Raw genomic sequence first — 13,925 nt, 5'->3', positions numbered from 1 at the left:
TCCTGCAAGCTTAATAGAAGGCGGTATTATAGCTATGCCCCTAGGTGCTAAAAACATAGCAGGCTAGATAGCCCTAGACCCCTTTATCTAGTAACCTATAACTAATAAGCTATTAGTAATTAGTAATAACCTCTAAGCCTTCCTTATAGATATTATAAGAGGAGTAAGCTATATAGCGCAAACTAATGCCTAGCGCACTTATATAAATAAGAAAGCACCCTTTACTAATATCCCCCTTATATTTAATAGAGATAATGTTACCTTATTCCTTAAGGAACTTAAGTAGTAGTCTAGCTTCTATTAATAGACTATTAGAGACCAAATCTTATGACTTCTTAGCTACTATAACTATACTTAGTAAGATATTATTAAAACAAGCATAACTAACTTTGCAGTTACTTAGAATACTAATAACTAGTTAGGTATAAAGGAAGCAATAAGAAAGCGATTTTGCAATCTTAATTAAGCCTAACAAGAAGAGACTAAGGAGTTATTATGTGCCTAGTATATAATATACTTAGTAATAACAAATATACCCCTGCAAAGCTACCTTAATAGCTTTAGGCCTTAATTTAATTAATGCTTTAAAGCAGGCACAGTCTTAGAGGCATATAAAGGATTCTACCTTACTAAGGGACTTAATAAGTAGTAGCTTAATAAAGTGCTAAATAAATTTAAGTTAACTATAATAAAGCTTGAAGAGTTCTGCTATACTAAGATTAAGCCTTTTCTTAGCAAGGTTGCCTCTAGAGAAGCTAAGATTAAAATATTTAATCTAGCTTTTAAGAAATAGGCAAGACTAAACTCTAATAGACTATTAGCTAATAACTTATTAGGAACTATAGGACTACTACTATTTTAACTAGCATAAATAGACCTAAATAAGGTGCTTAAGCAACTCTAGGGAGAGCATAGAGTGCAGATACTGCTAGGGCACAAGCCTACTTAGAGAGAGGTAGATAATCTAATTAAGAAATTCTCATGCATTAAGCTTAATAGAATAAACCTATTACTTATTATGCAGGCTCTGCAAGAAGCAGAGCTACTAGCTAATTTAGAGGTATAGAAGAAAGTTATAATAGTAGTAAACTAAGTAAACATATACTAAGGTATTATTAGGACTTAACTAGTAACAGCTAGCTATGCCCTACTAATAACTAATTTTTAGCCTGCTCTACTACTAATAAATAATTTTTAACTAGCACTATACTAACTAACCTATAATTTAGCAGCACCTAGGGCCCTAATAGATTGTTAGGCGTGTAGAAAGTAGAGATATATAGCTACTAATTATAAAGATTATATAAAGCTAATTTAAAATAAGTAGATATACCTTAACCTAAGAAACTATCTAGCATAGGGAATATAAGAAAACCTAAAAGAAGAAGTATAGAGTATAAGTAGGATAGTAATTATATTATTAATTATTAAGGGCATTAAGAGCTAGCTTTAGGCAAGCAGGCACTAGGTAGTTAATCTGCTTATAACAGTAAACCTATATAAATAAGAAAATAAAAACTAAGGAGTTATTAGGATTATAAGTAATATACTTATAATAGATAATAATAGCATATAAGCAGTAGGTCTTCTAGAAGAAGATAACTACTAAAGGAACATAGAATTTATAATAATAGAAACTAGTCTAAGAATGCAAGTTAATATAATTAAAATAAGGTACAAAAATATAGCTATTACTAAGGCAGCATTAGGATATATACCTGCAGTTTAAAATAGAAGATAGAAGGATAATAAATAGGTTAGCATAAAGCCTACTAATAATAAGATAGAAGTTAATAGCTTTCCTATAGAGTAATAGATGCTAAATATAGTATAGAAAGTTAGGCTACTTAACTACCTTATAAGTAACTCTAACGCGCTTATAAAATAAGTACTATAGATAATAGTAGAAGTCTTACTATAAGACCTATTAGTATTAGCGCTAGAACTATATAAGAGAATAACTAAGCTATATTATGCATAAGCTAAGGTAGAGAAACTGCTAATACCTAAGCCTAATAAAGCCCTAGTATTTAAAGTTAGCAACCTAACACTTTCCTATCTAGAGTATGTAAAGAAAGTAGAGGGAGGACTAGTCTACTTTCTCCCTAGTCTAGTAGACCTAGACTTACTAGACTAGTAATTTCCTAATAGGGAAGCGTATAGCCCAAAGAGATAATAAAGATATAAAAAAGAGTAGATAATAAAGATATATAATAGTATATATAGCTTAAACTCTTAGTTGCTAGGTGCAGGATAACATAGGGGGAATAGGAGTACTTATACTTTCTTCCTCCCTACTATATTACTAAGTAGAATATTCTAGACAATACTAGAGTATTCTTATTAGTAATATACTAACAAGATTTCTAAGCAGATTACGCGTCTATACACGCAATCCCTACTAATAATAGTAGTATATATTTATAAGCTTATTCTAGAAGCTTCTCTATACTACTAAGAATAGAACAGTTAATATCTCTAGAACTAGTAGAGCTATAGGCTTGGTAAGCACAGGAAAATACTCCTTAGAGTTAGGAGGTTTTATAGCGTGATTACCTAAGCGCTATACCTAGCTAGGAATCTACTAGAGTAAAGATTATTCTAAGTTATCTTAAAAACTTTACACACCCCCTTAATCTTTACTCTGCAAACTAATCTATACTTATAGAAAATAGCAATTTAGTTTCTATATTAATAGTATAGATATAAATACTATAAGTAATAGAGTATAACAATCTAGAACTCTTATTACTATATAGTAGCCTTAGTAGTCTTAATATCTAAGATCTACTAGGTTTAGCCTGCTAGTAAAATCTTGAAATTTAAGATTACTAGTAGCTTTAGTTAGATTATCTGCTAGTATAGTACTAGTATTTTCATATACTAAGTCTATATTATTGCTTAGCAGGTTTTCTCTAACAAAGTGATAGGTTATATCTACGTGCTTAGTTCTAGCATGATAAACAGGGTTCTTAGCTAGTTCTATTGCACTTAGACTATCTGTTTTAATAGTATTTAATTTACCATTAAATATATTATAGTCTTTTAAAGAGGTATTATTAATAAATATCTCTTTTATAATATTTTGTAGATATAAGCTTTCTTTAGTAGCTTCTTTTAAAGACATATACTCTGCTTCTGCAGAGCTTAAAGCTACTACTTTTTGTAGTTTAGAAATCCAGCTTATAGCTATAGATTTCTTACTATTCTCTAATAGGAATATATTACCTATAGTAGATTTTCTAGAATCTAAATCGCCCCCCCCAATCTGCATCCGATATTCCTACTAGTTTTATAGTACTAGTATTATTACTAGGTATACTAGTTATACTAGTGCTAGTAGGTTTAGTAGTAGCAGATTGGCTAAATTCTAGAGATAAGTCTAATCCTAAGTTACTAGTTTTAACTAAGTAACTAAATATATAGTCTAGAGTATTATAGTGTTCTAGGCTAGGATTAGACATAAACCTAGCTAGGTAGTTAATACTATAAACTAGGTCAGGCCTAGTAAATATAGTAAGGTATATTAAACTACCTATTTGTTGCTGAAAGTTTCTAGTTAAACTAGTGCTACTTTCTTCTAGGTTTTTACTTAGTTTAGTACCTATAGGTAAAGGTATGTTTTTAGGCTTATTATTTTGCTTATTATACTTAGAAAGTATTTTAGCAATAAAGCTTCTTTGTGTAATAATAATAGATCTTTTAGTTCTATTTCTTATTATTTCTACACCTAGAAACTCTTTTATTTCACCTAAATTAGTTACTTCTAATTTAGAAGAACTAGTTAAATCCCTATAGAGATTACTAACTAGGCTTAAATCTTTTGCAAATACTAGTATATCGTCTACGTGTGTTGCAAGTACTATAGGCTTAGTCTTGTGTATAAATATACTAGTATCTATTTTTAAACTATTAAATCCTAGTTGTTCTAGAATTCTAGTTAAAAATAGCTGCCATTGTCTACTAGCCTGCTTTAGGCCATATAGAGCCTTATTTAATTTGCATACTATTCTAGTATAATTCTTTTCTTTTATGCTAGTTTTAATAGTATTTATAAGGTCTATATTATTCTTTTCTAGGCTTTCTAGAGCTTTATTTAATATAAAGTCTTCTAGGCCTATAGGCAATTGCATATAGATATTTTCTATATCTATTTCTGCATTAGGAAAAGCTTGTTTAACATCCCAAGTATATATTTCCCAATCTAGATATGCAAAAATAGACAATAAAAGCCTAATTAAGCTAGGTTTGCTAGTAGAAGCAAAGGTTTCTTTATAATTTATATTATATTTTTGTAAGAAGCCTTTAGCAACCCACCTAGCTTTATATTTTTTAATAGTATTATCTAAGTTATATTTCTTAGTAAGAACCCACCTGCCTTTAATAATAGAGCTATTATTTCTAGGCTTTAGTATAATACACCACGTATTACTATTAATTAGATCTTCTATTTCTGTTTGCATAGCTTTTAAATAGAAGTCTTTATCTTTACTTAGTAATACTTCTTTATAGGTCTTAGGTTCTTCTAAGTTACTATTATTAGAAGTAGCAAGTATATTCTCTAATATAGCTTTATTATATAGAGATTTTCAATCTTGCTTGTTATTTACTTCTTCTATAGTACTTAGTATAATACTTTCTATAGAATTGCTATTATCTTCTTCTATAATAGAAGTATAATTAGCTAATTCGTCTTCAGAATTACTTTCTAGCTCTTGTATTCTAGGCTTATTTAATATAGCTCTAGAATTAGAAGGTTTAACTATACTAGGCTTAGTTATAGTTTTACTAACTATACTAGGTTCTAGTCTAGTAAATATACTTTGTATATTACTAGAGTTATTAGGCTTATAAAAATAACCTTCTATAATTTTGCAATCTCTAGCAGTTATAATTTTATTACTACTAGGATTATAGAGTTTATATATATTAGCCCCTATAAAGCCTATTAAATAGTAAGGCGTTGCTTTAGAGTCTAGTTTCTTAGTAAATAAGCTAGGCTCTTTATAGTAAGTAAGAGAACCAAATACTCTAATATTATCTATATTGGGTATTTCTCTATACTTTAAATAGTAGGGCGTTTTAAACTCTATAGAGCTATTAGGTGTTCTATTATATAGGTAAACAGCAGTTAGTATAGCTTCACCCCACATTAATTTAGGTAAATTGCTATTAATTAATAGAGCTCTAACCTTATTAAGTATAACTCTATTAATTATTTCTGCTGCGCCATTTTGCTCAGGAGTATAAGGAGCAGAATATCTAGTTTTAATACCTTTACTAGTTAGATAATTATCTAGTTCTCTAGATTTAAACTCATTATCTAATTGCAAGGCTTTAACCTTATTATTATTAAAAGGTTTACTAGATTCTATACTATTACTAGTACTAGAATTATTTCTTGCCTCTAGTTCTAATTCAGTAATAGTAGTCCTAATAACATCTATAATACTTTTTCTAGACTTAAGTAACTTAATAACTAAGTACTTAGTATAGCTATCTCTAAAAGTAATATAGTATTTATAGCCTTTTAATGCTTTAGGCCTAATAGGACCTCCTATATCTATATATATTAAATCTAGATAGGCATTTACTTTAGTACTATCTTCTTTGTTACGTAATTTAGTTAGTTTAGATTGTATACAAATTATACAATTATCTAAACTAGTAGAAGCAGTACTTATATCCTCTAGATTTATATAGTCTACTCCTTTAGTAGACTGTTTTAAGTGCTTAATAGTGTTTAGGCTTATATGCCCTAACCTATTATGTGCTAGCTCTATAGTATTTTTATTTAATACTATTTCTTCTAGAGTATCACTAGAACTACTAGAGTTACTAGTATTACTAGTATAACTAGAACTACTAGTATTGCTAGTATAGTCTTCTTCCTCTAGATTATAAGCCTGTTCTATACTAAGGTTATCTTCTAACTCTTCTATAGTATTTAGAGTAGAATAAGTTTTATTATTTATAGTATTAGAACTAATAGGCTTAGAGCTAGTAGCACTAAAAACACTAACGCCTTCTTTATATTTGCCTTTAGCTAATAAAGACCTATTAGGCGTATTAATAAAACAGCTATTCTTATAGAAAGATAAGCTATAGTTTTTAGAAGTAATTAAACTTAAACTTAGTAAGTTTACTCCTAAATCAGGAACATATAGTACGTTAGTTAATCTAACTAACTGTTTAGTACTAGTAAATACTAAACTAATATCTCCTATACCCTGTGCTTTGATAGTTTTAGTAGTATTTCCCCACTTAATAGAGGTATTACTAGGCTTTAAACTATTAAATAGTTCTTTTATATAGCACGTGTGTATAGTAGCACCAGAATCTAATATAAAGTCTATAGTACTAGCAGAACTAGTAGACTTAGAAGAAACTAGAACTTGTTCTTCTTTATTGCTATTATTTATAGCTTCTGTTTTAGAATTATTTTGTTTTCTAAAACAATTAGATTCTACATGTCCCTTTTTCTTACAAAATTTACACTTAATAGTACTAGTTTTATTACTAGTTTTATTACTAGTATTACTAGTATTATTAGTGTTATTAGTCTGCATAGACATTTCTATATCATTGCTATAGCTAGAAGATTTAGAATTACTATTTCTAGTATAACTATTATAGTTATTACTAGTAGAACTATTATTATAGTTCTTAGTATTCTTTAAAGATTTAATTCTTCTATATTCATCTAGTAACTGTGCTACTATTTCTTCTAGATCTATAATAGAAGTAGATCTAATAGATTGTGTAATAACAGTTACTATATACTCAAAATCTTTATTTAGATTATTAAGTAATAGAGCAACAATAAATCTATTAGGCAGACTAATGCCTCTAGATTCTAGATTATTAACTACTCTTCTAAAGGAGTTAATATAGTTTTCTAGGTCACCTTTACAGCTATTTAAAGTAGTATTAATTAATTCCTTACTAAGCAGGAATTCACTACTAAAGCCTTTAGCTTCATATAGGCTTTTTAAAGTAGTCCATAATATATAAGGATTACTTATAAATCTAGTTTGTAATAGAGGGCCATCCTCTAAAGCTAGTTTAATTAGGGCTGTAGTTTTATAGGCGTTTTCATCTAGAGGCTCTATTATAGTAGGGTTATTAATATAGTTTAAATAACCTTTTTCTACTATAATAGCTTCTATTCTAATAGCCCAAATATCATAATTACTAGACCCTTTAAGCTTAGGTAGCTTAATAGAATCCATTCCTCTTACTTATAGTTAAATATTTATTTCTTTTATAACGTCTTATAAAATACTCTTAAATAAATACAGCAGCTAAGTAATTAGAAGAGATATAGGCTATAGAAGCAATAATAGCTAAAGAGAGTATTTAACTAGTATATACTATGGTATACTAGTATATAAGCCTTATACAATAGTAGGAAGCCTATATTACTTAAAACAGGTCTTATATCCTAAAAGCAAATTTAAGCGTTTTGTATAAAAACACTATTTTGGCTTATATAAAATCTAGCTACTAGTCTAAAATAGTACTAGTGCTATATACTATACTATTCAGTAGTTATAGTATAGGTAAAAGATTGCTAAGCTACTAGGGGGACGCTAGCGCTTACAATCTAAATAAAGGCTATTTTGCTCTTTTTACTAAATAGAGCAATCCACTCTTTAGCAAATAAAAGAGAGATTTAATAGTACTAGACTCTATAAGAGTTTTAAACTAGTAGAATAAGCCTTAAAGTACTAGCTTAACTATAAATAGCTAGTAAACTTGTAGTGCCTATTCAATAACTTCTAATAGGTCTTACTCTTAAATAGAACGCCTATATACAAATAGGTCTTATTTCTAACCAAGTATAATAATACTCTAGTACTAGTTTCTATAAACTAGACTATAAAGTAGAGTATATAAAATAGCTCTATCTTTTCTACTAAGTAGATAGGCCTTGGGCTTATATAATAGTTCTCTCTTAGCAAATAACTAGCTATTATTAAGCTTACTAATATAATATATATATATATAGTTACTGTCCCTACTAACCCTAAGGTATAAGAAGGACTCTAGCTATATATATAGAATATATATAAGCAATAATAAGCTAGTATATATAAAAGCAACCTAGTAGGGTTTGCTTATATAAACAGTATATTTTTGCGATAATATACTAAGTAATAGTAACTTACTAGTAGGTTGCCAAGCTACTAGAAGCGTTACTATAGAGTATACTATAAGTATAGTCCCTTATAGGTATCTATGTTATAGTATATAGTCTCTATAGCTTATACTATACTATAGTATAGCCGCTGCCTAGTTTGTTCTTAGTTCTAGAGTCTACCTAGAGCCTTTGTTATAGTATTACTACTATAACTCTCCTATGCCTTTAATAGAGGTCTAAATATAGAGCTTATATAAGCTAAATATAAAGACTTATTATAGTCTTACTAGGAGCTAAATAGGATAGGAATTAGTGCTCTAGTATCTTAGGTTATCCTTATTACTAAGGGCCTAAGGAACAGGGACTAATAGCAGATACTGCTTAGTAAGCTAGACTATAATAGTCCTAGTTTACTATACTTCTATACTCTAATAATAGTAGAGTAAGTAGAAGAAAGTTTAGAAGAGTTCTCTAAGATACTCTCTTGCTTTAACTTTCTAGAATCTTCTAGAACTATCTAGTTCTTAGAAGAATATCTACTACTAATAGTAGATAATAGAGATAGAAAATTCTAGATGTTTCTAGAACCTTCTACTCCTTTCTATTGCTTAGGTAAGCTGCTTATATAAGCAGTAGCTATACTAAATATAGCTAGTTCTAAGACTTATAGAATTTTCTCTAGAGGCTATAAAGAGCCGGGCTCATAACCTGTAAAGAAAGTAGAGGGAGGACTAGTCTACTTTCTCCCTAGTCTAGTAGACCTAGACTTACTAGACTAGTAATTTCCTAATAGGGAAGCGTATAGCCCAAAGAGATAATAAAGATATAAAAAAGAGTAGATAATAAAGATATATAATAGTATATATAGCTTAAACTCTTAGTTGCTAGGTGCAGGATAACATAGGGGGAATAGGAGTACTTATACTTTCTTCCTCCCTACTATATTACTAAGTAGAATATTCTAGACAATACTAGAGTATTCTTATTAGTAATATACTAACAAGATTTCTAAGCAGATTACGCGTCTATACACGCAATCCCTACTAATAATAGTAGTATATATTTATAAGCTTATTCTAGAAGCTTCTCTATACTACTAAGAATAGAACAGTTAATATCTCTAGAACTAGTAGAGCTATAGGCTTGGTAAGCACAGGAAAATACTCCTTAGAGTTAGGAGGTTTTATAGCGTGATTACCTAAGCGCTATACCTAGCTAGGAATCTACTAGAGTAAAGATTATTCTAAGTTATCTTAAAAACTTTACAGAGTATATATATATAGAAGCATATAATAGTATAATTATGCAGGCAGGCACTTATAAATTAGGTCCTAATAGATTATAGATTACTATACTAATGCTGCTATAATAGTACTAAGCAGCATATATAGAGCTAGAAGATAGAGAATAAACTATAAGCTAATAATAAGAATATAATTAGAAACATAGGTTTAAGCACGTTTAAAGAGACTATCCTAGAGCCCTAATAAGCATTAGAGATATAAAGATATCTACCCTACTAGACTTAGAGGCTAAACTTAACATAATTTACCTAAAGATAGTATAGGCAGCAGAACTTATTATTACTTTAATGCTATAAGAAATAGCCTTATCCTAGCTATAAGCTACTAATAGGTTATTTAAATAATTTAAAGGAATAATCTAGCAGGCCTTAGTAACTATTAGGAATATTAAGATCCTAATAAACTTCTTTATCTTAAAATTATTATTAATACTAATTATACTTAGAAACCTATTCCTAGCAGATGCTTAATATGCTTTCTAATACTAAGCTAATAGATAAATAAGGTATATAGTCTACTTAGAAGATTATATATCTTATATAATATTTATAGCTATAACTAATAATATAGTAGGTATAGTTACTTAAGAATCTATAATTTTAAAAGGATTAGGAGTCTAAGTATTAGGCTTAAGACTCTAGGCAAGCAAGACCTAATAATAGCAAGTTCTAATAAACTATTAGTTATATCTACCTGCCTAGTAAGTAGGTATAGGCAGCCTAGATAAGCAGACTATTTAATACTTTTATAAGCAGTAAATAAGAATTAGCACGCGCTATATGCAGCTAGGTATATAGATAAGGACTTAAATAATATACTGCTTAACCTTATGCAGCTGCGCTAGGCAGAAGATTAATATATAATAAAAAAGGCAGGCTTCTAGGAAGGATTCTAATAGACTATTAAATACTAAGTTATAATAATATATAAGTTTAAAGCATGCAAAGTATAACTAGTATATAATTTATTAGTTATGCCTTATTAAGTAGAGGGCAAGCCTAACTAGAAGAAATAAGTAGGCAAATAGTAACTGCCTAATAGTAATTAATCCTAGTAGTAATTTACTAAGTATATTGCGCCCTAAATAGCTAAATTCCTATTAGGATAATATATAACTGCTAAGCAGCTCTAGTAAATAAAGATTATAAGTTAGCTATAACTATAAGAAAGAGAAATGCTAGTAGAAGTATTCTACTATTATAAGGGGGCACTAAGCTTTAACTTCTCTAAATCTAGACAAGTATATAATAACGTTTATCTACTAGTTTATATTAATACTATTAAATATAAGGTATAGAAAGAAGGTAATTTTCTAATCCTAGGGAAGCTTTAGGCAGAGGTAGCAAACATAATTCAAGAATATATAGATAGGGAAGTGCTAGAATACTTAAAAAGCCAATATAGTAATCCTTAGTTTCTAGTTAAAAAGAAAGAATATAGGTATTAGTTAATTAATAATGCCTAATAAATTAATAGGGTTACTATTTGCAATACTAACCTACTACCTAACCCTAATAAATTTTCTAAAGAATTTATAGAATGCTAAGTAGTATTACTAATTAACTTCTTCTCTAGGTATAACTAGGTTAAGCTATATAAGGACTCCTGCCTATTAATAGCGTTTTATATGCTGTCTTATAGGCTAGTGCAGCAGTGCATACTCCTAATAGGCACTATAAACTCTATTATAGAATTTATGCAAGTTATTATAAAGATTCTGCAAGATCTTATCTCTATAGCTAGTATACCCTATATAGATAATATTACTATTAAAGGACCTAAGATAGACTATAAAGGAGAAGAGTTATTACCTAGGGTTTAAAGGTTTATTAGGGAGCATATTATTAATATAGATAAGGTACTTTAAAACCTTAAGTTAGCTAGAGCAACTGCGTCTAGATTTAAAAGCAAATAGTGCTATAAGAGTATAAGCATTATTAGGTACATTATTAATAAATATAGAAGACACCTAGCGCAGAAGAAGGTTTATAAGATCCTAGAATAGCCTACCTATATAAGCCTAAAAGATGTCTAGATATTTATTAGGCTCTATATTTACTATAAAGTCTAGATATTAAACTTTGCTATTATTGCAGCGCTACTCTTTAACTTGCTTTAGAAAGATAAGGATTTCTAATAGACTATTAAGGCTGCTAACGCAATAGCTATGCTTAAGCAGCAGCTAATAACTGCGCTAGTATTAGTCTCTATTAACTATAATAAGCCTTTATGCCCTGTTATTATTTCTACAGATAGCAGCAAAAAAGGATAGGGAGCAGTAATCTAGCAGGAGAACCTAATAGGACATTAGCACTCTATATAATATAAATTAGGGGTATAGTTAGCCTTAGAGCAAAATTAGGATTCTAGAAAATATAAGTATAAAGCAATGCTGCTAGCACTAAAGAAGTTTTACCCTTAGATCTATAGCATCTATTTTATAGTTAAAACTAACGCTAGAACGCTAGTAGATTAGCTAAACTATAGTATAACTAACCTACCTAGAGCATTAATAACGCGTTAGCTAGCGCTGCTAAATATATAGAAATTTAAGGTGCAGTATATAGTAGAGAAATAGAACGTTATTATAGACGCGCTGTTATAATAGCTAGAAGAACTAGGATAGACACCCCCTATAAAACCTAAGGATAATATAGAGGAGTTTATTAATAAACAACTAGGGGCAATATAATTATTAATCCTAATAGAGCCTTAGATGCTATAATATGCGCATGCAGCTATTAAGATTAGTATAGAAGTCTAGCCTAATCTTTATACTAATAAGTTTAAGGATATTATAGAATAGCTATTAACTATAAAGAACCTAAGATACCTTTTAAAAGGTAACCTCTAAAAGCTATAGAGAAGGGCCCTTTAATTTATACTAGTAGATAAAACTCTATAGGCAAAAATAATACCTAATAGACTATTATAGCAAGTAGTTAATAATCCTAAATAATAGATAAAGATTATTACTAAGCTATATAATAATTTAGGTTACTATAGCTAGAAAGGTATATAGCGCAAGGTATAGATATAGTACTACTAGCTAGGAATGTTTTAGTAGGTGCAGAGGTATATTTATAGCTATAGAGAATGCTAGGTATACTTAATAAAGCAGTATTAAGAAGAACTCTATCTAATATCTAGTTCTAATAGCCTATAGGAGTAGATTATAATAGATGTTATCTATATACCTAATAGGATTAAGGGTTAAAAGTATATAATTATTATAAGGGACTATCTATCTAGATATCTAGAGGCAAGGGCACTATAATATAATAACTTAGCTAGCGCTGCAAAGTTTCTAGAGGAAGTAATCTTTATATAATAGGGAATTCTGCTTAAGATATTAGTAGATAGAGGGCTAGAAAACAAAGGTATAGTTAAGGACTTAGCTGCCTTATATAGAATTAATAGGGTAGTAGCTAGTATATTTTATCTCTAGGCCTAAGAACTTATTAAGAGAGGGTATAAGGAACTAGTGTTAGCACTCTAAAAGATAACTAGAAATTAGGTTTTAAACCTGCACCTAGCTCTATAGGCTAATAGAGTAACTATAAAGTAATTAATAAGAGAGACGCTAATATATCTTATATATAGAAGAGAATATATACTACCTATTAAGTTGCATATCCTTATATAGTAAACGCTCCCTTAGAACTTAGTAATAGATATAGTAATATTGCTAGTAATAAGGGCAAAATAATTTAAATATAGGGATAATTAACTTTATAAAGCAGTTAATAGAGTTACTTAGCTAAGAGATATAGGGAAGGAATAGTTTAATGCATAAGCAACACTAAGGCTAGCCCTAATAGAACCTAGGGATCTTATACTAATCTAAGACGTCCTTAATAATATCTATATAGGTAGAGACTATAAATTATAACTATAGTAGAAGAGGCCCTTTAATATAGTCCTCCTAGTCTAATTAGCTAGAAAATAGATAGCTAACTTATTATTAGTCCTTCTAGTAATAGAACCTATAGAACTTATTAGGGCTAGCTAAGGAGAATTTAGAGCAGGATTTATAGCAGCCTAGACATGCTTATAGAAGGTAGTGCCTTTATAAGGTTAAGCAAGGTAACTAATATTATAGGCAGAGGCAATCTTATATATATAATTCTGCTCTTTCTTATCTATATCTAACCTAGCTAGCTCCTTATTTAAGGTATCTTAAGCAGCCTAGTAGCTAGCTCTAAAATGCAAATTAGGATAGAAAGAAGTAGTCTTGCTAATAACTTTGCAGGCCTTATAGTAGCCTTTGTTAAATTAATTAACCTTAGAAGGAGAAGGAGGCAATTTATTAGCAGCCTACTAAGCCTAAGCTGCCTATAGTTAGTAGAAAGTAAGAACCTAAGAAGCTATTAGGGCCTACTAAATAAATAATTCCTATAAGATGCCCCCTAGTATAAAGTATAGGCGCCTAGTAGGAAGACCTCGCCTTTTATAGAATTAGCAACTTAAGTATAAGG

General features: G+C 29.3%; 1 protein-coding gene across 1 annotated transcript; it reads left to right on the top strand.

Moving 5' to 3' along the window:
- The first annotated feature begins 6,464 nt into the window (after window positions 1–6,464).
- Window positions 6,465–6,852, top strand: C7974DRAFT_402814 (uncharacterized protein). Its single transcript, XM_046142757.1, has one exon. The coding sequence runs from the start codon at window positions 6,471–6,473 to the stop codon at window positions 6,678–6,680; it is 210 nt and encodes a 69-aa protein (XP_045992507.1). The 5' UTR covers window positions 6,465–6,470; the 3' UTR covers window positions 6,681–6,852.
- Window positions 6,853–13,925: the final 7,073 nt, after the last annotated feature.

This window comes from Boeremia exigua, assembly GCF_020726555.1.
Source record: "Boeremia exigua strain MPI-SDFR-AT-0100 chromosome Unknown C7974scaffold_12, whole genome shotgun sequence".
In the NCBI taxonomy this organism is placed as follows: Eukaryota; Fungi; Ascomycota; class Dothideomycetes; order Pleosporales; family Didymellaceae; genus Boeremia; species Boeremia exigua.
Note: the sequence above shows the minus strand (reverse complement) of the source record. Positions and strands in the feature narration are given on the sequence as shown.

Excerpts from the sequence above, each read along its gene's own strand:
- C7974DRAFT_402814 (XM_046142757.1), top strand. The coding sequence starts at position 6,471 with ATGTCCCTTTTTCTTACAAAATTTACACTTAATAGTACTAGTTTTATT.